General features: G+C 45.8%; 1 protein-coding gene across 1 annotated transcript in view; it reads left to right on the plus strand.

The window, feature by feature from the left end:
- cdh7a (cadherin 7a) overlaps window positions 1-26,438 on the plus strand; it is a 94,200-nt gene that overhangs the window by 26,173 nt on the left and 41,589 nt on the right. The window contains exons 3-4 of the mRNA XM_064346171.1: window positions 17,377-17,671; window positions 25,203-25,322. Coding sequence (XP_064202241.1) covers window positions 17,377-17,671; window positions 25,203-25,322 — 415 coding nt within the window. The remainder of the gene's footprint in view (window positions 1-17,376; window positions 17,672-25,202; window positions 25,323-26,438) is intronic.

Here is a 26,438-nt window from a genome sequence, read left to right on the forward strand (position 1 = left end):
TGGCCCGTGTCCAAATGTGACTCTCCTTTTGTCGTCTGAAGGTCTGTTCAGCATAGCTCTGCCGGAACAAGTCACTTTGTCACTTTAATGAAACCTCCAGGCCCGGAAAAAAAGAAGCTCTCTCTTCCGCGCATCCATTTTTTTTTTTGTCACATATTTCTGCGAGCTCTGACAGAGCAATCGCCCCCCTGCGTGTGACGAGCATCGTGCCACACGGCTACAATGGAGAGCTACACTATTCACACGGAGAGAGAGAGAGAGGGGGGGAAAAATTGAAAATGGGAGACTAAGAATAAAGCCTGATTGACTGGCACCTTCAGGATTGTCAGAGCTGGAGGGGGGCGGGGGGCGGGGGGGCGGGAGGGGGGGCTGGAAAGATACACAACAAAGGCGTTTTTAGAGCTGGCCCACCTTGGCCAACATTACCGCTCCACAGAAAAGAAAAGGAAAAAAAAATAAGCACCCAGCTGAAAGGATTTCAGATCGCCCCATTCAGGTGTCTGTGTAACCTCAAATCCTCAACATCTTCAAACCATACAAAATGGCCCCATTATGGCAGTGAATCTTTGACAGAGAGATTAAGGGCTGTGGGAGAAGCAAAATTGGGGATGACAGTGTTGGGGTGGTGGGTGGGTGGGGGGGGGGGGGGTTGCTGGTGGGGACAAACTGGTAGGGGAATGTCATTGTACTAGAACTAGAATATATTGTAAAACGCTGAAATAAATGCTACCTGTATATCACAGCACTTCATAATATATTGGGGAATGTACTAATTACTGTCATTTTAAGATATAGTAATACATTACACTCCTGTGAAATGTATTTATCATTATATTTTAGACATAGGTCCACATTTTTATAATATATTTGACTATTTGCCATTTCCATAAGGTATACTAAATTGAAATCTTTTCCCATTATTCTGTCTATCTGCAGTGGGCTTTGGTCTTAACTTGAAAACAGAAACAGATGCTTTTATAATGATTGTATTATAAATGCGATGTTAAGGACAAAGCAGATTTCGGTGAAGCTGAATCTGGTCTAGTCCAGAAGCGGGATGAGTCAGCACTCGCTGTGCCAATGATGAATGACTAAATTGAAATCTCTTTAATAATCTCCATCAGAGATAAATTTAGTGCACATGGATCGCGTGGATGCTAAGCGCACTGGTATTTGTAGAAACATAAAACAAACTGTCACATTTTTTAAAATTTTTCATTTTTGTGCTGTTCTGACTCTTTTTTTTATAGCTTGTTTCGTGTTTTAGCATTGATTTTAAAGCTGTTTTAACTGGCTCCTCTTTCTAATGGAAACAAAATAGTTTGTCTTGCAGAATCTGGGCTGTCGCTGTATTTATTTAAACATTGATCTTCAAAACATTACTTATAAATGTTTGATGAGCTCATTAGGAAATGAAAAAATGCATTCACAACATTCTCACAACATTCAGTATACAAAACATCTCATCTTCCGAAGGATATACCAGACTGTGTTTTCTGCGTAAATGGATTCAAGAAATCTGCTTTTGAGATATTGTTCAAAGAGGATGTGATGCTGTCACAATTGCCAGACTGCTTGTTAGAATATTGAAATATGTTATAAGTTAACACTCCGGAAATCAGCACTCAGAAATCCATGGCTTCAAAAGTTACACCTTACGAATGAGAAATCTCAATGTGAGGCAAATGTGCATGGCCTCTACTTGCATAGGAAAAGCATCTTTCCCAACAGACAAGTTGCCATTCATGTTGATGCCAATTTCTCTTGGGTAATACATTCACTCACATATGTATACGTTTGAAAGGCAATTTTCAATTTGTACAGCAGTAAGACCCAGCACACTGTCACATTCTTTGAAGGCCTCTCCGTTTGATTTCGATCTCATAGATACCCATGGAAGCGGGGGATAAAAAAAAATTCCTTTCAAATGAACACATTTGATCAAATTTAAGATCAGGCCATGCATCTTCCTCAAGGAGACAAGTGCATATGTACAGTATGACGTGTGAGAATGTTTAGATTTAGACCAGACGCCCATGGTTTTAAGAAGAGGTGGGTTCTTTTATTTGAGAGTCTTTTTTTTCCCGTTATCTTAGTTGGCTGTGATGCCGTGTCCTGAGACCATCATTGAGGGCCCAGAGACTGCGTCAGCAACCGATTGCACGGGCTGTCCTGGGGATGCAGGGGATTAGGTTTAGGTCCCAGAGAATTGTGGGTAATGAGTTATTACCAACAACCGCAAGCCAGAAAGGCGGGATTCTTTTTGTGTGCTTTTCCTTTTGAGGTAATCTGTCCATTTCTCTGCGGGACTCCAGATGTAATACCAATGGGAAAATATAGTGACCATCTCTCAACGGGCTCAGGACCCAGTTAACACGGTCCAAAGTCTAACAAGACCGGGTCAAAACCCAGTATATGGATGGACCGAACCGGCCGACCAATGGTGTAACTTCATCACTCAGTCACAGACATTCGCGTTTGTAGGGCTGGCTCCGCTGTCCGCGGTCCAGCCAAAAACACGAGCTGAACGGAGCTTATTCAAGTGAGACCCACACAGTTCTCCTCACGTCAGTTTTTTTTCTTCTTCTACACAATTAGTGTAGTGTATCTGGAAATAAAGTAATAAGGTAAGGCTCACTTCATTGAATGCAGGCTAAATACAGGGGACGTTTCTGTACTACTATGAGTCCAGTCCAGGCTTGTGTGTTAAATGTTCTGGATCTTCAGTAAAATGGTCCGCATTTGGACCCACATGTACGGAATCTGCGGATAATTCCATTTCCTGATTAATTACATTCGTTGTCCGTGTGGATTTACCGTCATAGGCAGCCATATGTTTGCCATTGTGCTGGCGCAAAAGGTGACGCAGCTTGTCATGTAAACAGGCGCTAGTGTGAAGTTTGGGAGAGTCAGTTGAGGTCAACTGCTTTTAAATTCAGCAAGTTCGGCAAATTAATTGAAATTAAATTCATTATTGGAAAAAAAAAAGTCCTCACAGAACATAATGGCCATGTTTAAATGCATGAACTGAATTTCATTTAGCAAATGAATCTAAACTGAATTGAAATGAAACTGACCCCAAACTTGGTTTGGAGGCTGGTAGCCGAATGGTTGCTGGTGCAATTCCTGTGTGGAACAGCTACTGCAAATGCTCTCAAACCCTTTATTACATCCACAACTCTGTAAGTATGGGATATTCTCGCATCATCGTTTATGAACGTTTAACAACGCGGCTGAAATAAATATTAGTGACTGGTGCTGTTGAGCTTGAAAAGAGCTTAGAGCAACCAATCAGATGCAGGTCGTGGCTTGCTGGGAACCAATCGGATGCCGTCGGACAGCGCAGACCAGAGCAAACAGTGGTAGCGGTGCCTCTCCCAGCGCTGATGAATGGGCTCTTTGAAGGACACTCCCGCGCGCGGGGGCTCGTAGGAGAGGATCCAGCCCGGTCTACTTGAAGGGGCTGTAGGAGCCGGATGAATAATGCATGCCCTCTTCCGGGTCTCCGGGGTTAGCTTAGTTATGTCAACAGTTATTATGGACGACCGCGGCGTCCTCGGCGCGCGTCTTCATTAGCGGCGTAACGAGCGCCCTAACGAGCGCGGGAGCGCGAGCGATGCTGGCCCCGGGAGCCGCCGCCGCCGCTCGCTAGCTGGCTAATTGGCGCCTCGCGCGGGGACCGGCGGACGGCGGTTTCCGCTCATCCTTTGAGCGATCCCTCGGAGCCGCTCTCTGTACGCTCCGCCACCACCGCCCACGGGGCGGAAGAGGAACCAATCAGATGCCGGTCATGGGTTGACGGGAACCAATCGGAGGCTGCCTACGGGCGGACCGGAACCAATCAGATACTGCCCACGGGTGGAAGGGAACCAATCCGATGTTGGCCACAGGCAGAAGGGAACCAATCGGATGCTGCCTATGGGTGGACCAGAACCAATCAGATACCGCCCACTGGTGGAAGGGAACCAATCCGCTGTCGGCCACAGGCGGCAGGGAACCAATCGGATGCTGCCTATGGGTGGAAGGGAATGTTCTTACCTGAACATTCTAATGCTGATGTAATAATCAGTACTGGTAATAGAAAGAAATGGAGTTCTAGAACATGTTCCAAAAATGTACTTTGTAAAGGGTTAAGCTCTCATTCATAGTAGGGGTGTTAAATGGTTCATAGATGTTAAAAAAGATTAATACGGACCCCATCCCTCCAACTGCCCTCAATCCCTTTCAAATACCAGCAGAAAATGGTTTTATTACTTGCAGCTTACAGCTTAAAAAACTAAAATAAAAAAAGCAATGTTGCGTAACATTTGGTCCGAAGTTTACCGAGTCTAGCTCACAAGCACAAGTAAATTCAAAGATAAGGTGAGCACTCGATTTCAGCTGATTTAGAATCGGTGTCTTTCAATGTGAGCTGATGAATTAACGTGGAATATAAAAAGAACCCGAGGACTGGTTAATAAATGATGAATTTGGAATCGAATGTAAAATCTGTGGAGTGACGTGAGAGCAGTCGCTGAGAGAGAACGAAGCACAGCGAAGCGAATCCCCGCTTGAAAATAATCCATCCGTGTGTCTGCGTGCGTCTGTCGTTCCGTAGCTCCTTCCACCTCTTTACCGATTCATCCATCCAGAGGAAGTCCTCCACTTAACGGCAGCCGTCTCACTTCCACTTCTTCACCGGGTGCCTCGGTGGCGGGAAAAGCCTTTGAAGCTCCTCCCCTTAATTGGCCACGGGTGCTTTTTTTTTCACGGAGCTTTCACCGAAACTTCAGGCGATCGTTTCAGGCGGCTGGAACCCATTTACGTTTTCCCTTACCGTGCTCCCCCCCCCCCCCCACCCCCGCCCCCGCCCCCCTTCTCCTCACCACTGCCTCAGCCGCCACCACCGCCACCGCCGTCGCTGCTAAACGTGCTCTTAATGAGGAACAGGGCACGCCCGCCCTCTTAACTCTGCCCCCGCTCTGCCAAGCTGTGCTATTTCCAGCCTGCCGAGTCCGTCAGAAACTATCCCCGCCCGCCCCCCCCCCCCACCCCACCCCACCCCACCGCCGCCTTTTTTTTTTACCACCCCACATCAATGCCTCCGGAAATGGAATGAAATAAAATGGAAGAGGTGGAGGAGAGGGGGGACAAAAAAAAAAAAAAAAAAAAAAAAACCCCCCGCAGGTTTCTCCGTGCGACGGACGAACGGCACCGGACCCCCCTCCCTCAGAAGCCGCTCTCAACGCGTGTTTGTTAGCGGGAAACCCGCCGCGCCGCCGCCGCCGCCACCGCCCCCTTTTAGTCTCTTCCCCGCGGCCGTTCGCCGTCCGCGCGGATCAGAGTCGTCGGGTTGGCGATCGCGCCGCCGTTTCTCCCGACGTCGCTTGGCGCCCTTTGACAGCCTCCTGTTCGCAGGTGCGAGCGACATCACCAGGCCCCTCGTCCCGATAATTAAGGACAATCGAGCTCCTGACAGAGAGACTCCTTCGATAAAAATCTGTCCAGCGTTTATTTATATATTTACATATTTATTTATGTTGGTGGGGAAAGATACATGCTGAGATCACAGGTTCTATATCTGGAAAACTGCTCTATCTTGATGAAGGGGATGTAGATATCCGAGAACAGTGCCGCTTCCACGCTGTAACGCAATCCCATTTGCATTTATATGCTGCTCTTATATGCGTAGATATCACCTCGAGGGGTATTATACACCACAGGGAGAGAGAGAGAAAAAAAAACTAATAAACTCTGTGTGGTGAGATCCAAATGGCACCGAGTAATCAATCCAATTTCAGTTTTTAAAAAAAAGCATGTGGCGTAAACAAACATGTGGCACGGCTCTCGTAAGAGAGATTGAACCGTGCGGCCTGCTCGTATTCCCAGATCTGGACACGGCTCTTAAACACCGGGGGCCGTGCTGCCTACGTGTGACGCATTCGCTTTGGAAAACGAAGGTTGCTCAGACGCCAGGCAACAGCCAAAAAAAAAAAAAAACACGTCTGGGGCGAATATTATCCTCCGTCCGCGCTGCGAACGGAAAGGAAAAAACAAAGTGCGGCCCGCATGTTGATTTTTTTATTTGTGTTTTTTTTTCCCCACCTCACCCGCCCGTGTGCGTCTCCTGAATGAGGGGATGTTGTAGCAGGTGCGCAAAACGAACCCCTGGAGGTTCGAGATGAGACGAGACGAGAGAGAGAGAGAGAGAGAGAGAGAGAGAGATAAACCAGTAATCACAGTTTTTGCTTTAGATGAAAAAAAGGTAATGGACTAACGTGGGGTCTGGAGATCGGAGGAGCTCGTTTCGTACTTTTTGACGGCTGCCCGAGAATCTCCCGCTGTTCGTCCTGGAGAAGGATTACCCCCCCGCCGACTTATTGTAGTTCTTATCAAGCTACTGCATGCATTTGGCGGGGTGCATACCGACCCCTGAATCTCCGCCCCCCCCCCACCTTTAACCACAACCTCTACACCACAGGTTTAGTCAAATGCAAAAGAGAATCATCTAAAGCAGTGGTGTCAAACTCGTGCCATGGAGGGCCGTGTGTATGCAGGTTTTCATTCCAGCCTCAGATCTTGATTATATAATTAGTTAAATTATTTGCTGAATTAGGGATGCAGGTTTGTGCACAATGGTGACCCGACGTCTATGGTGACCCGCATTGTCTAAATAAAAATGTTCTTATATTCTGTGCTTCAATGCAGTTAAACGGATATGGCCGAATGAGTAATTGGACTCAATTAAGGCAGCATTAATTGGTCGGAATGAAAACCTGCATACACACGGCCCTCCATGGCACGAGTTTGACACCACTGTTCTAAAGGTTTACTGTATGTGTCCTCCAATGCCCCATGCAAATGCTGAACTCACATAACACAACGAAAGAACACTGTGTCTTCTGTTGGATGGAAAATTGTTTATGAATCTGCCCCCTGCCAGGCCGTTTACCTGGGGTGTACCTTTACAGGCCTGGCTGTCAATGGTGCTGATTTCTGGTGGCGTGTTGATTTTTTACTTACATTTTTTTCGAAATACATAGTAAACTAGCATCTGTGGTTACGCAGTGGCAGGGGCACACATTCTTCAACCTGAGGCAGGCGGGACATGGGGTAGGGTTGGGGGGAGGGGGGCGGGTGGCCTAACCCACTTCCTGGATATTGAGCCTGACACGTCAATTTGTCCGACAGCGCCTCCGTGTCATCTCCGGGACTCGATTCGGGAATTAACTAACCGAATCACGGAGAGGAGTCACGCACACGGAATTCCTCCTTCCCCCATTCTGCAGGTATCACACCTGTGTTGTTCCGTACGCTTTACTGTGACTCGGTGGTGGGCTACGAGCTCCATGTCCGTCAAGGAGGTCCATATCCGTTTCTGGCTTTCGGGCCAACTTCTGGCCTTAATGACTTTAATCAGCTCCTAATCAACATTTACGCCATCTGACGTTTTAGCCGCATGTCTTGATGAGCGCGGGAATGACAGCTGAAGACTGTTCTCGTGTCTGCGCGCGACATGTTTTTACTCTGATCTAATCTACTCTGAGTGAACCAGCGTTGGTTTACACAGCTAATTAGCTCATTTAGCCGGGGTAATTATTGAAAATGAAAACCGGCGTACACACTGGCCCTCCAGGAGCAGCATTGCCCACCGCTGCTCTCACTGCTCTGTGGCAGATGTGCAAGGACAATTGAGATGGTATTATTATTATTATTATTATTATTATTATTATTATTATTATTAATAATTATTTATTGTCAAACTGTTTGTTCAAAACATAATGATGATTCATGTTGACTCAGACAAAGATCTCAGAAACCCTGTGCCGGTTAGAAAATATTATTTTTCAGGATGCTGTTTTCTTCAAGCATTTTATAAACCCAACGTGGTTATAAAAATAGATATGTAAAAGAAAAGAAAAAAAAAAGAACAAGAAATAACCAAGCTCTTCAAAGCATGGCATTTCACATGATCATACCATGATTGAATTAAAAGGCACCGATGTAGTGATTATACACATTCAAAGTATGGCCTGTATCAAGTTAGAGCACCCTCAAATTTGTGTTTTATACACAATAACAGATGGTTGGACCAGTTTCCTCAAATAAATTAATGGAGACGTTGCGTTGCTAAGGCACATTGTGGCACGATGTCGTCGCTACAGAGGGTTAGAAACTTTTTTAATTGCGTCCATATAAAATTCCACTGTTGGCTCTTATGCCCATGGGCATGCTAGTGCTGCGCGGGCAATTCATTAGAGACCGTAATCAGGACCTAATTAGGAAATGACATCAGTTTTTTGTTGGGATGGCGAGACTGGGGCCAAGCCCCCCCGCCCCGAAGCCAGAGCGACCGCGCGACGGACCGCGAATCGGCGTCGCGAAGGGAACGCCGGTTCTGCTGCTGCTCTCGGTACAAGGTTCGGTTTGCCGTGCCAGGAAAGAGTGCGCCGGCTGCTTTTATTGGTCCTTGTTAACGAACGAGCAGCCGGTCCGCTCCTCGTTAAGACTGGACGTGCATCTCCCCGGTGTTGTATGGTAAACGGTGCGCTCGCTCTTCGTTCAACCCGGTTGCTCTGCTGCAGTACATAATGGGCTGAGTACCGTAAATTGCCTATTTGCATGTACAGTACATGTGTGTGAGTATGTGTGTGTATGTGTGCATGTGTGTGTATGTGAGTGTGTGTGGGTGCGTGTGTGTGTGTGTGTGTGTGTGTGCATGTGTGCGTGTGTGTGTGTGTGTGCGTGTGTGTGCGTGTGTGTGCGTGTGTGTGCGTGTGTGTGTGTGTGTGTGTGCATGTATGTAAGTGAGTGTGTGTGGATTTAATGATTTTTTAAAATTGTATAGCATGGTTTGACAAAACTGTACTTTATGCAGAGAAAAGCCATTAATTAAAACCTCCTGACACGTCCAGATGTAAAACGTAATCTGCAACATCCATACACTGTAAACAAATAAATAAATGAAGTCTCTACTTATTAAAAGGGTCAGAGGATATTCTATTGGAGATGTGGCCCCAGCAGGCATATTTTTAAATACTGCTAATGTCAAAAGAAAGACCTTGAAAAAATGGAAAAAGGAATAAAGCAGAAAACTTTTTTCTCATTTATATGCTTTCCATTCGTTTGATGCCATCATGACCCGTGTTGTTGGAGCTGCATCGTTCACTATGAGAAGTACAAGCATTTGAGATAATAATATGAGTCAGATATTGCCCCATCGCGCTTGTTGAAATAACCAGATTTGAAGTCCGTGGCACACTGGGAGCGTTTCCTGAAATGAATGGCAAGGGAGAGGTTGGCACAGAGAAGCATAGTTTGGCTAATTTTCACTCTGCGTCAAGACTTACACAGATTCGTTTTTTAGCATTTTTTGGGGGAGTGGGTGCTGTTGGACGTTCGTTGTGTTATGCATTCAAACGACAAATCAACCAGCAGTAAACTGCTTCGGAGAAATTCAACTCGTCGCTAGACAAAACAAAGCACAAAAACATTACTGCCTGTCATTTCGGTGTCACCCCCCTCTGATGGTGCCACCCGTTGCGGTCCGCACCCCCCGCACCCCCCTAGTGACGCCTCTGTTTTGGATACATACTGAAGCAATACAGGTTAAGTACCTTGCGCAGGGGCACAGCAATGCAGCGTCCCACCTGGGAATCGAACCAGTAACCTATAAGTTACAAACCCAGTTCCCTAACCGTTATACTACACTGCCGGAGATGTTCCCTGGAAGGTGGGGCAAGGGAGAGGGTGGTGCAGACAAGCGCAGAGTTCCATCTGACGGGCTCGCCTAATTTTCTCTCTGCATCGAGGGACACAGAAGCCGCTCTGCTGTTACTCGGTAACCGAGCGACACCACTGGCGTCGGCGACGTTGAGGCCGTCGTGATACTGAACACAGAGGGCTTCCTCCGTCACTCTTGAGTAGTGAACTTAAGAGAGTGATTCACTCCACGAGTCCTTATTTCTAATGCAATGTTATCCTGTTATAACACTTTCAAGAAAAACAAGGTAATGCAAGCTTTCTGCTTTCACTCAGAAGCAGTGAAAAATCAGACCGTGGTAATATTCAATTTGGGCCATTGGTTGTACACTCAAGAACTTGGAATAAAACACACAAAAAAAATCGATACATTTTGAAATGTGCTCTGGCTCTTTCTGAGAACGCACAAGACAGAAGAAGTTCAAGAAAAGAGTCACGCTGTACATTGTTGTCAGGCTGAAAGGTCCGTCCAATAAAAGAGACGCTTATTGCGATGCTCCCAGTGCGGGTAAATTGATAGCCAATGACGAGCCACATAACAGAACGTTATGATGAAAAGCAGAGGGGGGGGGGGGGGCTTGTATTAAAAGGTGCATGGCCTTGTGGTTACAAAGGAAGCAGACGAAACGGCGAATTAAAGAGACACAAAACAATCGATGTTAGTCATTTTTCAGCTTAATTGATCTGCCGAATTTGCCCAGGGAACGCACGTCTCTCGGAGCCACAGTTACAACGACATTCCTAATTTGTTTCATTTATGAATAGGCAGCGCAAGCCGCATTATTACCTGACTGTTTCCCGAGGGGGGGGCCTCAAGGGGAAGTCATTTTCTTCCCTGCGTTCGCCTATCTTATTCAAACACGTGACACCGTTTGCCTCCGAGAATGCGGAGAGGGGCTTTGTTGTTATCAGTCTTAGGCACCCCTGGTTGTTTTTAATGTACATTCATGTAGGATTTATGAGGAGTGTAGCGAAATTGCTCAAAATTTTTTGATGCCTTTTGGGCAAAAAATGAAACAAAATACAAAAATCTACTTCACGGTAGGGTCTAATTTTTCACTCGGCTAGACTTTTTTTTGTCAGTACTTGCGGCAATTATCAGTTCTTAGAATAGACTCAAATGTCTATTGCTCTTTTATAATTGGCTTTTTTCTGTTGTCTTCCTCTGTTCATCCTACTGGTATATCAGTTTGCCTTAGTCCCTTTCCTGACACACTGTTCGCACCCCCCACCACCATCTGAGCATATGGTCACACGTACAATATGTGTGGTAGCGTGTGATACAGAACTGCTACCTGAGGACAGGTGTCTTAACCCCCCCCCCCCGGTGGACAGGGGAGAGACAGAATAAAGTGACACAGCCCAGGGGCCACTCACAGCACCAAGGGCACTGTTTGACGGACAGCTGGATGGTGAGAATGCCTGCAGGCCAGGTAATTGATGCCTGGACACAGAAGCGGTGGATGAAGGTGTGTGTGTGAGTGGGTGGGTGTGGGGGGGTGGGGGGGGGTCCTGTGTAGTCCCCAGTGCCAGCCAACCAGAACCTCTCTCTATATCACTTTCTATATCTCTCTCTCTTTCTCATTTTCTCTCGCTGTCTCCATGCCTCCTTCTCTCTCTCTCCCTTTCTCACTTTCTCTCTCGCTCTCTGTCCCTCTCTCTCTGTCCCTTCCTCACTTTCTCTCTCTTTCTCTCTCCCTTTCTCACTTTCTCGCTCTTGCTCTCTCCCTCCTTCCCTCTCTCTCTCCCTCCCTCCTGCCCATCTCTCTCCGTCTTTTTCTCTCTATCTCTCTCTCTCTCTCCCTGGTAAATGAATAAGGCCGGAGAAAGAATCAGGCACGTTGAGAGGACAGCTATTTGGAGGACGGGGGGCTTGGCTCTGAGGCCCCGAGGGAGAAGAGTTAGTGAATAAAATCAGGGCACAGAGGACGGAGAGCTGGAGCGCGCTGGCATCCGTGCATGCGTTTGCATACATTGCTCTTCCCCCTCGCAGGGTGACACTGCAGGGGGAAGGAAAACCCCAGGAACAGTGTTCAGTTGGCCTCAACAATCGCAATCTGCAAGGTCACTCATTTGGCGTGCGATCAGTAATTTCCATATATTTCTGTACTTAATGCCGCTTAATTTCAAGCATCAATTACTGTGCAGATGCAATGAGGATTTTTTTATTTTAATTTTAGCATTTTTTTTTATAGTCCTTTAAAAGATTCTGTTCTACTCGGTGCGCCCTTTCGCTGTGGACGCGAACGCGTCGGCCGTTGACCGTTCTCCGATCGGCTGGGCCGTTTTAGCGTCCCGAAGATTGTTCGGAAGCCAGCCGCGCTCACGAGGAACGGCCTCCGCGTTCGGGCATTCGGCGCACGCTCTGAGAGTCAGGTCACGGTGTCAGAGGCACAGATCGAAACGCCGCTCGCACCAGATAACTACTGCCCCGCATTCCAACTGGCTCAGGTGGAACTGATATGAACCCCGGGCTATCCTACATATTTGTTTGCCGTATCTCCCCCCCACCCCCCTCCCCTCTTCCCCCCCGTTTTTCCTCCCGTGCCTGTCCTTATTTGTAAGCAGATGGGAGAGATGTGTGTCCCCCCCCGATTGTATGAAAACCAGACCTCATATGATTGATATGAACCCCAGCTACCTCTCCTATTATTTGTGCAGAACCCTCCCCGGTCCCCCCTTTCCCTCCCGTCCCTGACCTATTGTAAGCGATGGGAGAGTGTGTCCCCATCCCCCAGAGAGAAACCCGATACACGGATCCCGTCCGTCCTCTGGGGGACCGCGGGCGATGAAAGGGAGAGAAAGGTGGAGGCTTCGGCCCCGTTTGGCGTCTCGGCGGAGAGGAGAGCGGGCCCGGGAGCCCGTCTGCCAGACAAACCAGACAAAAGCGCCTTTCTTCTAGCCCGCGATCGATCCGAAACGCTGACACCTTCATTAGAAGATCGCGCCGTACATTTAAATAGCCAAAGCCATCTTTTTTTTTTTCTTTTTTACGGAGAAGGAATCTTGAGCTCTAAACTATTGCAAGGGTATGGTAGCCTCAACATCTCACCTCGAAAGATGTGACCCCTATAGTACGGACCCAAACTGGTCCTCGCTGTGGGACTTCAGTTTAATCCTCATGTGTAACTTGTCTAAATAATTGTGTATGTGCTCCAAAGCTGAATCTATATAAAAAATAATAATGAAAAACTATATAAAACGATTTTATTACAAAAGTGCCATTAAAATTTTTTTAGTACTACAATAGTACTACACTTAGCTTAAACAGACATTTTGTGGCTACTAAAAGCTTAATTGATGGTATAATATTAATTATACATCGCCTTGTATGTTTACAGAATGAGCCAGCGGACCATAAAACCACTAAGAATTGTTTGTATGAATCGTAATCTGTGCAACATTCCTCACATGATTAACTGCATCCTGTGGTACACTCAGAGCTGTTTAAAATCTATTTATGTTTTATTTCAAGTTTAATTCAAGTCTAATTTGGTCTAAACTCATAGACTAAACTCGGATTGAATGGGACCGCGGTCTGATTTTTTGTTTCTTTTGAGTGAGGACACGAAGCTTGCATTACCTTGTTTTTCTTTTTAAAGTGTTTTACAAAAATAACAGGAGAACATTGCATTAGAAATAAGGACTCGAGGAGTGAATCACTCTCTTAAGTTCACTACTCATGAGTGACGGAGGAAGCCCTCTGTCTTCAGTATCACGACGGCCTCAACGTCGCCGACGCCAGTGGCGTCGCTCGGTTACCGAGTAACTGCAGAGCGGCTTCTGTGTCCCTCGATGCAGAGAGAAAATTAGGCGAACCCGTCAGATGGAACTCTGCGCTTGTCTGCACCACCCTCTCCCTTGCCCCACCTTCCAGGGAACATCTCCGGCAGCGTAGTATAACAGTTAGGGAACTGGGTCTGTAACTCATAGGATACAGGTTCAAATCTCAGGTAAAACGCTGCTTTGTTGAACCCTTGAGCAAGGTGCTGAACCTGCATTGCTTCAGTTTATATCCAGCTGTATAAATGGACGCTATGTAAAAAAAAAAAAAAAAAATTGCATACCATCCATTTATATGTAAAAATAAGTAAGAGTTTTGTAAGTTACTCTGAATCAATCAATCAAATTTTATTTATGTAGCACATTTCACAACAAGTGTCACAGAAAACCCTGGCCTAAACCCCCACAGGAGCAAGCCTAAACCCCCACAGGAGCGAGCCTAAACCCCCACAGGAGCAAGCCTAAACCCCCACAGAAGCAAGCCTAAAGTAACAGTGGCAAGAAAAAACTCCCTGTGGCAGATACCTCGCAAGGAACCAGGCTCAAGGGGGAAACCCATCCTCTGATCGGCTCAGGGTGTAGATCGGTGACCAACATGGTCAATCAGTCAATGTTTACATCGATCAAATTGGCGGTAGCTAAATGGCAGCCCTGAGGTAGCGGGTAAGAGCATCTGCTTACATTACATGTAATGCAGTCTCCCATTGTGCCGGTGTCTTCCTGACGCCCATAAACCATTTGTCCAGTGTTGCGTGGCTATATGCTAAACCCATTTCCCAGCCTAATGGGGGGTAAAAAAAGAAAAAAAAAATCACAGGTACATTCAAACTGTGCGTGTATGCTGAAGTGTGCTGACAGGCAGTTGTTCATTAGGGGTATCGAGCAATGCTGCACTACATCACATTACGTTTATTTGGCAGACGCTTTTTATCCACAGCGACGTACAATAAGTGCATGCCGAAGGTCGTTGGAACGACTACAAAACACAGTTCCGATAATTTACAATGCTCATTGTGTAACAGTTATCCATAGCCGTGAACACATTAAGTGCAGTTCACACAGAGACGCGTGCCAGCCTTGCTTTTAGCATGCTGGTGGAATTGGAGTCTTCACTTGGCTCCACGCAGTTTGTTGAACAAAAGGAAAGATTCTCGTGAGACCAGACCGTGTAAGACTGAGAGACTCATCTGAAACGAGAGAGAGTGTGTGTGTGTGTGTGTGTCTGTGTGGGAGAGAAAGAGAGAGACCCAGTAAGTAAGAGATAGAGAAAGATATAGAGGGTGCGAGGGAGAGAGGTTCTCAAAAAAAAATGCACACAGAATGGTATGGCGTGAAACAGAGACATTAAGTGTATGATGCTGCCCCGCAATGGCCCTTTAAGGGTCATGTGATGTAATTCCCTTTCCCTAGAGAGACATTGACCTCGATGTCAAGGTCGCGAAACCTGTTTTGTTATAAAAGCGCCGCTCGTAACGCACATGGAATAGGGGAGAAAAAAAAACAGCAAACAGATACGAGTAAAACCGCACGTTTCCCCTGGGATTCCACAGATATTTTATTTTTCCACCATTCCGCTTGGCGGCTCTACCGGGTTTCACATTTTTTAGTCATCGTATTTTACAAGATTTTACCGTAGCACGCTAGCATACCGCGGTCTCTTCTTCGGTTAAGGTAGCGCGGCATGCCTAACGGCCGTGTAATTAAAAGCGGATATTAAACTACAGTGCCAGTTCGGTTGCATGTGCACGGTGATTAAGCTACAAGGCGGGGGCTTGAAGTTCCAGCTGCAGTTCGGCGAATTGGCGCGAGCGTCGATGTGGCGGGATTACAGTCCTTCTCGCTCATCTCTGGATGGCTGCTGGTGATGTGGCTCGATACGGTGGATCCTGCTGTCCGTGCAGCACCCGCTTTGGGGAATGCTCTTGGGAGACCGGGTGGGACCCTATTTGCATTTATAGCTAAGGGGTGCAACTGTTGTCGATGACGGACACCCTGCATTACAAGTAGTGAGGTTTTAAACGCCAAGCAGAAACATTAATGTGTTCCACAGTTAACACAAAAAAAACAGCTTTAGCTGATGAAAAAATAGATGCATATTTTCACTGTAACAGCTTACCTAACAATGGTTTATGGTGCCTCTTGTTACATTATGGTGTTAAGCGCTGATTTATTCTCTCCGTGAAAGACAGCAAACAATTTAGACCTGAAGTATGAAGCAATATCATTTAAGCCTCGATTTTCCAGCCTGATTTCACGCACTTGGAACTGCTGCCACCAGTTTTTCCTTTCAAGGTGTATCCTCTAAAAACTCAGCTGCAGTGTTTCTGCTGAGCAGTTCAGTCAGTAATGATGCTTGCCGCAAAAATACGTGTAGCACTGCATCTTAGACTGTAGTTTTAAATGCCTAATTTAGGTCAGAGTTACTGATCAGGCATTTGCAGATTACCAGTTGCCATCACTGAGAGATGCAGTTCACCTCTTGATTGGTGCTAGCTCCCATGTAGTACAGTGTGGCTTGCAGCATTAAAGCAGTGCTTTGTTGGCGAATATATCAGAGAGCTCCGTGTAGTTCAGCTGTGGCGCTCTGTTGCGGCAACAAGAGAAAATCTACAGCTGGCAATTCTGAAAGTGTCGGAAGACTCGGAAAGAACAGCAGTCAGAAGCAACAGACTGTACAAGGCCCCGAGAGGACTATTTGACATCAAATGGCATGAGACAGAACCTAGAAATGTAATAGAGTTCTGCTGCTGGTGAAATAGTCTTAAGGTGTTGGAGCTGGAGTGTTGGGTGCTCTGGGACGTCACGGTTCACTCTCTAACAGTGGTGTATGGAGCTGTCATCCCTGCATGTTCTGTCCTGATACTGCCTGTTTTCTATATATATAAGTGAATGTAGAAATGAGTCAAAGTAACACAAATGCCATCCATCCAGTTTTCTCATCTGGCTTTTTTTGTGTGTCTTTTTTCTGTAAATTCCCTTCGGTTCATGATCCAATCTTTACTCTATCTTGTGTCCTGCGCGCAACATGCTGACTGTGCAGTAATAAATTCATAAAATGTTTCCATTCAAAAAGGAGCATCAGTTTGAGGCTGCTCCTTCATTCAGGCTGATGCAGTTTAAAGGAGTTTCCTGTCAGATAATTCTCCTGGTTATTATTTGATTACACACACATTTGAACTCTCTTTCTCACACCCTCCTCACCTCTTTCTCACCTCTCTCTCTCTCTCTCTCTCTCTCTCTGCCTCCTGCCTTTCTCAAACTGTCTCTCTCTCTCTTGATTTCCCTTTCTCTCATCATCTCCTTCTCCGTGTGCCATTATTTCCCCTCTGTCTGTTTATTTCACTTTACATTTCTCTCTCTCTCTCTTCTTTTTTCTGTCTCAAACTCTTCTCCCTCCTGCCGCTTTCTTTTTCTCTCTCTGCATCTGCTCTAATTCAATTCAGTTTTATTTGTATGAAATACATGTAGTGAATATTTCCAAAGCATTATGAAGAAAACAAACTATTTCAGATAGAAGGGACAAAAAAAAAAAAAACCTGTTGAAAGCAGTTAGCTGTTAACTGTAATTATAATACTTGCAACTTGAACAGGAAACAGGTACCATTTACCTGTACAATGGTTGTATTCTTGTTGGGTGGTTATTCATTGTTTCTCTCTCCCCCTTTTTCTGTCTCTCTCTCTTTCTTCCTCTCTCTCTGTCTCTATCTCTTTCTCTCTCCTTCTCTCTCTGTCTGTCTGTCTATCTGTCTCTCTTTCTTTCTTTCTCTCTCTCTCTCTCTCTCTCAAATTCAAAATGCTTTATCGGCGTGTCATATTTTGAAAACAACGTGCCGTCTCTTGTCTCTGCCGCAGTTGCACTCCGACGTGGACAAGGGGGAGGGCCGCGTGAAGTACGTCCTGTCCGGCGAGGGCGCCACCTCCATCTTCATCATCGACGAGAACACGGGCGACATCCACGCCACCAAGCGCCTGGACCGCGAGGAGCAGGCCTACTACACGCTGCGCGCCCAGGCCGTGGACCGGGCCTCCAACAGGCCCGTCGAACCCGAGTCCGAGTTCGTCATCAAGGTCCAGGACATCAACGACAACGAGCCCAAGTTCCTGGACGGGCCCTACACGGCCGGGGTGCCCGAGATGTCCCCTGTCGGTGAGTTCGGCCGCCATTTTGTTTTGGGTGAATGAGAGCACGGGGGGCAGGCGATAGTGGTGAAGATGGAGGTGTTACCAGTCATTATTAGTTCTGCTAACCTGGGTGGTGGTTTAGAAATGGGTTATCAGCTCAAAAAAAAAAAATAAATAACAGTGACTGTTTGATGTTATTACTTTCTTTTATCGATCAGTTACACTCTGTAGTTACTTGGTGCTTTAAAACTATTAATTTCGGCGAACTCGCGAGAGTAAATTGGAACCGGACAACAGGGAAGAACGGCAATGCCTTTAATGGTCAGCGGGGACAGCTGATGTCGCAAGTATGCACGCTATGCAAATACAATGGGGGAAGCTCCACAAAATGACACAAAAGTGAAATATCCCTTTAACCAGGGTTGCTCAACCCTGTTCCTGAAGATCTAAACCTGTAGGTTTTCATTGGTACAACTGATTCTACAAATTAGCAGCTCAATGCAATCTCTGATAGCTGTTGGGTGAGATGTAATTTGTTAGGGTTGGAGAGAAAATCTGCAGGACGGTGGCTGTCCAGAAACAGAGGTTTAAGCACATTCAGTTGTGCAGCATACATAATTACATTAGTAATAGTACAGTGCAAGAAAAAAACACTTTTTATTTGTGGAATAATATACTTTTAGGGCAAAGCATGGGCACAGTTTTCTCCCCAGTTTGTCATTTGCAATGGTGAAATTGAAATTCCTCGCTGTATCTCCCACTACAATACACATAAAGCTAAGCTGTGCGCCTGCATTTCTACAGTGTTACCAGGGTCTGTTTTCTATACTACAGGAGAGCTAGCGCTGAAGCGAAGAGGCAGAGAGGCATACTTTTCACTGACAGCAATTGGAGGTTTAGAAGTAGCTTTAACCCAAGGGAACCCTGGCCCACCTCATACCCCTGGGAGGGTTAAGGAAAGGACATAGCCGAGGTTTGAACCTGCAACCAACCTATGGCTTTAGGGAGCACTGAACCACTCGTGAGACCGTAACAGAAACCGAAACGAAAAGACCAAAGCAATTTCCTCAATTTCTCGATGTCACCGCAGCGGGACGGCTGAACGTTTAGACAATCGCCCCTTGCGCTCTGAGCGCCAACAGAGCTCCGTTATTGTATCCCCAACAGAGTGGCGAATGCCTTTTCACCGTAAGACAAAAACAAACAAACAAAAACCCCGGTTTATTGAAAAACAGTAGTTAAGAAGGAGAGAACAGATGCTAAAGGACAAGCCCCGAAAACAAAAGGGAACGGCAGGGCTGTGCGCTCAGATAGGACGGTTTAAACCCGACAGGAACGAGGGAGGTGACTCTTCCAGAGGTATCGGTGATGGAAAAAAGGCGCTAAGCTCACCCTGCCGCAACACCCGCAGCCAACGCTGTCTGAATGGAGGGGGGGAAGGGAGGGGGGGGAGGGGGGGATTAAGCGCTCATTTAAAATTTATGTGACTCCCTGCCAAACGGCGGAACAGCGTGCACCGCCAGCCAAAAAAAAAAAAGGTGCACAAAAGTTTTCGTATCAGAGGACAAAGTGACATTAAAAGTCACTGTAAATTATACTTAAGGAGTTTTAAAGACAGACCCAAGGCGGGCCAAATAGATTGGTGAACTTTATTCTTTGTGTTTTTTTTGCCGGTGGGAAGGGGGGGGGGCAGAGGGAAAATGGCGGAGAATGGTAAACAAGGTGCAGGCGACAGCCTTTTTTTGGAGTTTGAATGGGATGGCGATATCGGCGTGTGACAGTCTGGTCTTCACCCATGGGAATTCTCACTGGCAGATCCAATAAGGATTACAGCCCCCCCCAGTTACGTACAAGGCCCACACGCATCTGAGAGGATTGGGTTAAAGGATAATGGCTTTGTCCCGAGGCTGCAGGACAGAGCCGGCCCAGGTGTCAAACTGTCCAAACCACTCTTTTTTTGTTTTTTAAGGACAGTCAACCCCCAGCCTTCTTAGGAAGATTTTCATTGGGGGCCTTATAAACGTAAACGTCACACTTGGCAATACTTGGCAATGACATTTTTTGGCGAATGAAATACGCGCATGCTCTTACGTACGTAACCTCCTGTCAGTGTGGTGTGTGCCACGACATGCCATTAAACACATTAATGAGCGAGCAGATGAACAGACGATTGCCTTAAACTACACAGTCCGGTTCTGCACACGTGAAGATTACTTGTAGCCCGAGGCTGAAAGAGCTGTTTGCTTCATGGAGATGGTGCGCATAATAGAAACGTCGATATCCGCCGAGGGTCCTCTTACCGTTGTTTGCTTTCCGACTGCGTTGGATGGCTTGGGTGTAGTAGGCTACCCGCATTCGTGGGAGAGGAATACTTTTGGCTCTGCGAATATACTTCGTTTCTGTTCTATACCGAATTATCCGGGCGCTAAAAAAACTTATGCGTTTGGAGGTCATCTGTGCTTCTTCATTCTGTCGCTTGGTATGTGGGTGTCCACAGTGTTGTTAGAATAGAATATAATAGAATAGAATAGAATATCCTTACATTTATATAGCACTTTTCCGAACGCTCAAAGTGCTTTACAGTGAAGGGGACCTGATCAATAGAACACCGAAGCTCTTTCATTCATGAATGAATGAATGAATAATTGCATTTATACAGCACTTTTCCGAACGCTCAAAGTGCTTTACAGTGAAGGGGAACTCACCTCACCCACCACCAATGTGTAGCGCCCACCTGGGTGATGCACGGCAGCCATTTTGCGCCAATGTTTTGTATCAGCAGCGCTTTTTAGAATAAAAAACAAGCTAGTCCCATAGTTAGCTATTCAATATAAGTTCAGTTTGGAGCATTGTGCAGCTTTTTTCATGGGTATGGGGCTATTAAATTTTGCTGATTTTAACCCTGTATGCAGACTTGTGTTTAATGGGCAAACCTTCTGTCATACCTCCTGTATTTTGATTTTTACTGCAACAGGTGAGTAAATAAATCATCCGTTCTCTGTAATTATCTACGTAAAGCAATTTGCGGTGCCATAAACTACAACGAAGTGTGCAACTCTTATCCTCGATTAATGTTTTATAGACATGTTTTAAATCATTAGCAGCCGAAGACCTCGGTGGAGTGATAAATGGCTTCAATTAAGAGAAAACGTTGAGTTTAATTGGGGCAATTAAGAGCGGAGCTTGGATGTAACTGTGAGGCCTCCTGGCCCAAAGGCTTCTTCTGATGGCAGTGTATTTTCCACGTTGGTCGTGAGTTATGCGAAACAAGACGGAGAATCTGAATCTGGAGTTCGGAGAAAGCCGTGCCAGCCTGCCGAAGCTGTTAGCCCAATCCTCAGTCATCACAGGTACACCACCTCGGTTCACAATGTTCTGTCCGCTAAAACGACTTCACAGAGATCAATAGCGGTCTGACAAAGGTGCGACATGGCTTGGCACAGAGTGAGATCCGTATCTGACGGCGTACGGTACGGTGTCTCGACCTGCTGTTGCTATGGCGTCACATTACGGACCACATCCCGCCGCGTACACCCTTACAGTACCGTAACGCCAACCACTGCTCATGCTCAGTGCGTCCACGTACGCTATTAACAAATACAAACACATGCAAACAAGACGGGCCGCGCTAAGCGTTCGCCGTGTCCGGCTAAAGCTGCCACCCCTCGGTGCTGCGATGTGCCCCTGGATCTGAAACGGACACCTGACGCCTGAGATTTTGACGAATGACACCACAACGCGCGTAGCATCATCCAGGCATAGAGGGATGCATTCAGCAGAGTAGGGCTGGGCGATATACCGCAACGGTATTTATCGAATGCAATAACGGTCTCTGCCGCCATATGGTGTGTTACCTTTCCCCCCCCCTCTCTTTTTCTCTTTAATTATACCCGATGCGGTGTAATTAAAGTGTAGTAAACAACCACAGCTTCAGAGGCTGCATGAGAAAACAAAAACGAAATGTCTTTTATCTACTGGGGGTCAATCAGCAGCAAGGTCGCGCGGCTTCCGTGTGGTCACGTGATGTATGTTCTTGTCGATCACATGAAAGCAGCGAGCTCTGGCTGCTGATTGGCTGTCTTGGTCACCCAATAGATGACGGTAGTGATGTGAAGCGTGTCACGTGGCCTCTGAAGCGTTGGTGGTTTTTACTACCGCATCAGGAGTAATCAAAGAGAAAATGATGAAAAGAATCACGCGGTATAATCGCTCTGTGTATCGCCCAGCATCACAGCAGGGGGTTCATGCCTCATCGTAGAGTAGGAGCGCCCCCCCCGACCCCCGACCCCCGACCCCCCTGCCACCCCCCCCCCTCCCCGACCCCCCCGCCACCCCCCCCTCCCTCCCAATAGCAGGGGTATTTGGAGGCTTCCTGAGCCAACTGTGTAAGAATCTACAGAATCCTCTAGTGCTATACTGGCGGCGACTGGTGAACAAGAGGGCGAGAAGATGAAGAGCTGACCGCTCGTGATCTCTGCTCTAAACGGACAGGGGGGTGCGACAGTCACGTGACCTGCGAACGCTGAACATTCCCCAAACTTAAAGAGAAGTAAACGAAGGGCAAACAGGTTGTTTAAAAAAAAAAATAAATAAAATAAAATAAAAAGTCAGTTTAACGGGCTTGCGTCACGGACGCGGGGTGACTGCCGGAGGCAGCGGGCTTTATCTTCCCTTTGAAACGTTTCTCCGTGGCCTCGGCTTCGCGCAGTCCCAGAGTTCAAGGCGCCCACCGGTTGCCCGTTATGCCTGTAATTAAGCGGCGCAACTCCGTTTTTGGCGACCTTCAAAAATGTAAGGGGGGGGGGTCGCGCTGTGCAAATGCCACAGCTATTGAATTCCTATCGCGACGTGCCTTCACAAAGATGTGACAGACCGTCCGCAATTATTCTTTCATTCAATACACCTAGTAAAATCCTCAGTTTATATATATATATATATATATATATATATATATTATTATATATATATATATTATTATATATATATATATATCTTTGGGAACCATGTCTCAGGCTGTCACACAGACTGGCAAGGTCCCCAGGACTCTTAATATTGTTCTGTTACTGAAAGCGGAGTTCTAATCTCCGCTTTCCACGAGCGCCAAAATCCGAGGCTAATGAAAAAAAAAAAAAAATGGCGGCTGCGAGGGCCCGCCGGCTCTAACAGGGGGCCTTTTAACCGCCAAAGTCAAAGCGTGACCTCATCGCGCGGCGGCGGCGGCGGCTTTCCTTCACGCGGAGCTCGGGAGTGCCGTCGTGCCTGTTTTAACGGAAATACATTCTTTTTTTTTTTGTTTTTTTTTAAAAACCCCCAGACATGCTTTATGCGATCACTGTGGATGTCGGGCGGGTACATTCGTCATTCGCGCGGAGGAGGAGGAGAACATACGCGCACGCGCGCTTGTAAGTTTTTTTTTTTAACGGCCGTGGGCGCTGAACCGCACCTCTAGCCGTAACCCGGGTAACTGGACTGCGAAGCCGTTTCCTGGTGCGAGGCGGTGGGTGCCGGGGTGGGTGCCAGGAAGGCTTAATCGTCTGAAAGTAATGGGGGGACGCGAGTGCTGATTGCGTCCAGCCCAGCGGTGCCAGTCATCAGCAGCGTAGCCAGGCATTCTGGGACCCCGGGCAGAATATTGCTGTGGGCCACCCTTTTTTAATTAAACAAGATGTGCCCCCACCCACCCCAGGCTGTGGGCCCCTAAGAATTGAAGAATCGTCACCACCTTTCACCCCCCCCTAGCGACGGCCCTGCCAGTCATGGCCCTGTATAGCCTCTGTTCAGCCAACAAGAAGCCTCTGTTCTTCTTTTTCATACGTAATAATATTAATAATAATAATAATAATAATAATAATAATAATAATAATAATAACCATCATCGTAATCATCATCATCATCCTCATAATAATCATCATCATCATCATTATCATCAACATCATCATCATTATCACCCTCATCATCATCATAATCATCATCACTATCATCACCATCGTCATCATCATCATCATCACCCTCATCATCATCTTCTTCATAATCATAATAAAAACTTTGGTTTGAAGAAGATTTGGGTTTTTGTGTTATAAAGCACTGTGCCTCCCTGAACTCTGGTAGTGTATTGTGGTAGTGCATCGCCGCCTGTGTCCTTGAGTGCCCCAGCCTGGTATGTCCAGCAGCACAATTCATAGGCAGTCATCAGGGACTTTCAATACCTGAGAAAAGCCTTTTGTAGCAGAGCTTGGGAGCTGAGATTTGAGTACAAAAGAGGTACTGAAAGAATGTGTTTGAATCACATTTTTATATCTTTTTTTATCGATTCGGAGCTTTAAATAAAACAAAATTGAACGTTTAAAAAAAATAAATAAACCATTTCAAATGAGTGCCCAAGGAATGTGTTTAGTTCGGCAAATCACAAATCAGTTTTCTCAATGGCTGTCGTGAGCCATTTTTTAAATTTCTTCAGAGCGGTTAGATGTTTGTTTCCTCATATTCTCTGTTTAGAATACTGACACAAATGTTACATTTGCATGCATATGCATTAAGTAATCATCAAAACAAATTTGTGTATAATATTAGTATAGTAAACCAAACAAGTGGTGTCTAATTGCATAAATAGCATGACTATCCAGTCAATGGCTGAGTTGCTTATCACACGCCATCCAAAAGACTAATATTTGTAACTGAAATAACTGAAATGCCTTCCTGTGGAAAAAAATAAGATTTGATTGTGCATTTAAAATGGATGCGGAACTGCAATTGAATGTGCAGAATTAGCAAATGTAAGCACATGTATGACTTCTTTGACTTTTTTGCCATGAAAAGACTCAATTTAAGGGTAGAAGAGCACATTTACTTTTTACATAAACAATAATTTTCTCTGAATTATACATCCCCTGAATAATGAATTGCAAAAAAATTGTATTGAAATCTCACTGTCTGTGAGTGATAGTACTCAAACAAAAAAAACACTTCTCCTGAAATACTTCCAAGGAGAAAAGCAAATGCACAATAACAGTTTTAAATGCAAATGTTTTCAGTTGAAAATCGTGCAAAATGAACCTGGATATTATGCACTTCCTGGCCGGAGCAGAGAAGTCCAAACGTGAACTCTGATCTACTGAGACCTTTAGCATCTGCAAAAACCTTTTAGCACACTCAAAGCTAATAGCGCCAGTGACGGGTGATAAACAAATTCCATGCGCAAAACAAACTCTGTGACCAATCGTTCGCCGTGCTCTCTGCGCGTGCTAAAAGGTTTTTGCAGATGCTAAAGTAAATCAGGCCCTAATTGGTGACGGGTTCAATTTCCTGTTAGGACACTGCCGTTAGCAAGGCACTTGTCCTGCATTGCTTCAGTATATATCCAGCTGTATAAGTGGATGTAAAAGTTATGTAAGTCTGGATAAGCGTGTCTGCTAAAATGCCTATGATATACAAGTGACTTCGCCACTTCATGGTTTTTCTGCATATTGTGATCTTGTCACAGATTTTGCACAAATCCCAGGCCTAAAATGTGCCATTGTGCTGTAATGGTGATCCCGAGCATTCGTTTTATTTTACAGGGACCTCAGTGGTTCAGGTGGCAGCGACTGACGCAGATGACCCCACGTATGGAAACAGCGCCAGGGTGGTCTACAGTATTTTGGAGGGACAGCCCTACTTCTCCGTTGAACCAAAGACAGGTAAGGATGCATTGAATGCCCTGTCCCAAAGAATGCAAAGTCTCTGTCTAGGCTCCATAATGTTTGTATTTTTAATATTAAACTAGCCTGCTAAGGTGGTGTCAAGGTAATGGTTTTATGTAATCTTGAAGGAAGGGACATATTATATAGATCTGTAAATAGTTTGATAGAAAAACTGTATGTTAAACTGTTATATTATTATTATTATTGGCTGGTTACTCATAAAAAGAAAAAGAAAATGTCACAGCCTATGCTGGTTAATTAATGAGCCAGCCTTGCCGTAAGCAATCGTTTTACACTAATACACAACAATAGCATCTGTCCATGTGAAGATGTAAAATAAAACATTAGCCTGAGACAGGTTTCTAAATAGATTGATGTGGACAGGTGTCTTGGGATAACTCAACTGCCCACACTTTGTTTTATTTTTAGCTAACTCCACGTTGTCTAATACAGCAGCCTGTGTCTGATGTTGAAATCGTTTACGTTTTGTTTCTGATCAATAGAACACCGAAGCTCTTTCATTCATGAATGAATGAATGAATGAATAATTGCATTTATACAGCACTTTTCCAAATGCTCAAAGTGCTTTGCAGTGATGAGTGGGAACACCTCACCCACCACCAATGTGTAGCACCCACCTGGGTGATGCACGGCAGCCATTTTGCGCCAAAACGCTCACCACACATTAGCTAAGGTGGAGCCGGAGAGAACCATTTTTTTAGCCAGTTAAGTCAGGGGATGATTAGGTGGCAAATTTTCCCCAAAGGAGGTTTTGTAGATCTTTCTAGAAACACCACTAAAGCCAAATTGACTTTAGTTTCTTAAAGATAGCCTTGCCCTTGTGTGTGATTGTCCTTCATAAAAAAACAAATGATCCTACCATCCTACCTCATCTCTTTCACGGTGTTTTTTTTTCATGTGAAAATACTGGGGGGTTTAATAAGTTGATTCAAACATTCAACAGGTGAGGTTTTCAAAGATTTGAAAGTCCAGAGGAAATAATCTCATTTGCAGAAGAAACCTCCGTGGAAATGAACAAGGAGCATTAATCTCTTTCCTCTCAGAGCAACCCTCGAGGATGCCTAGAAAAAAAAACCCTACCATTTTTAAATG

This window comes from Anguilla rostrata, chromosome 8 (genome assembly GCF_018555375.3).
Source record: "Anguilla rostrata isolate EN2019 chromosome 8, ASM1855537v3, whole genome shotgun sequence".
Classification (NCBI taxonomy): domain Eukaryota; kingdom Metazoa; phylum Chordata; class Actinopteri; order Anguilliformes; family Anguillidae; genus Anguilla; species Anguilla rostrata.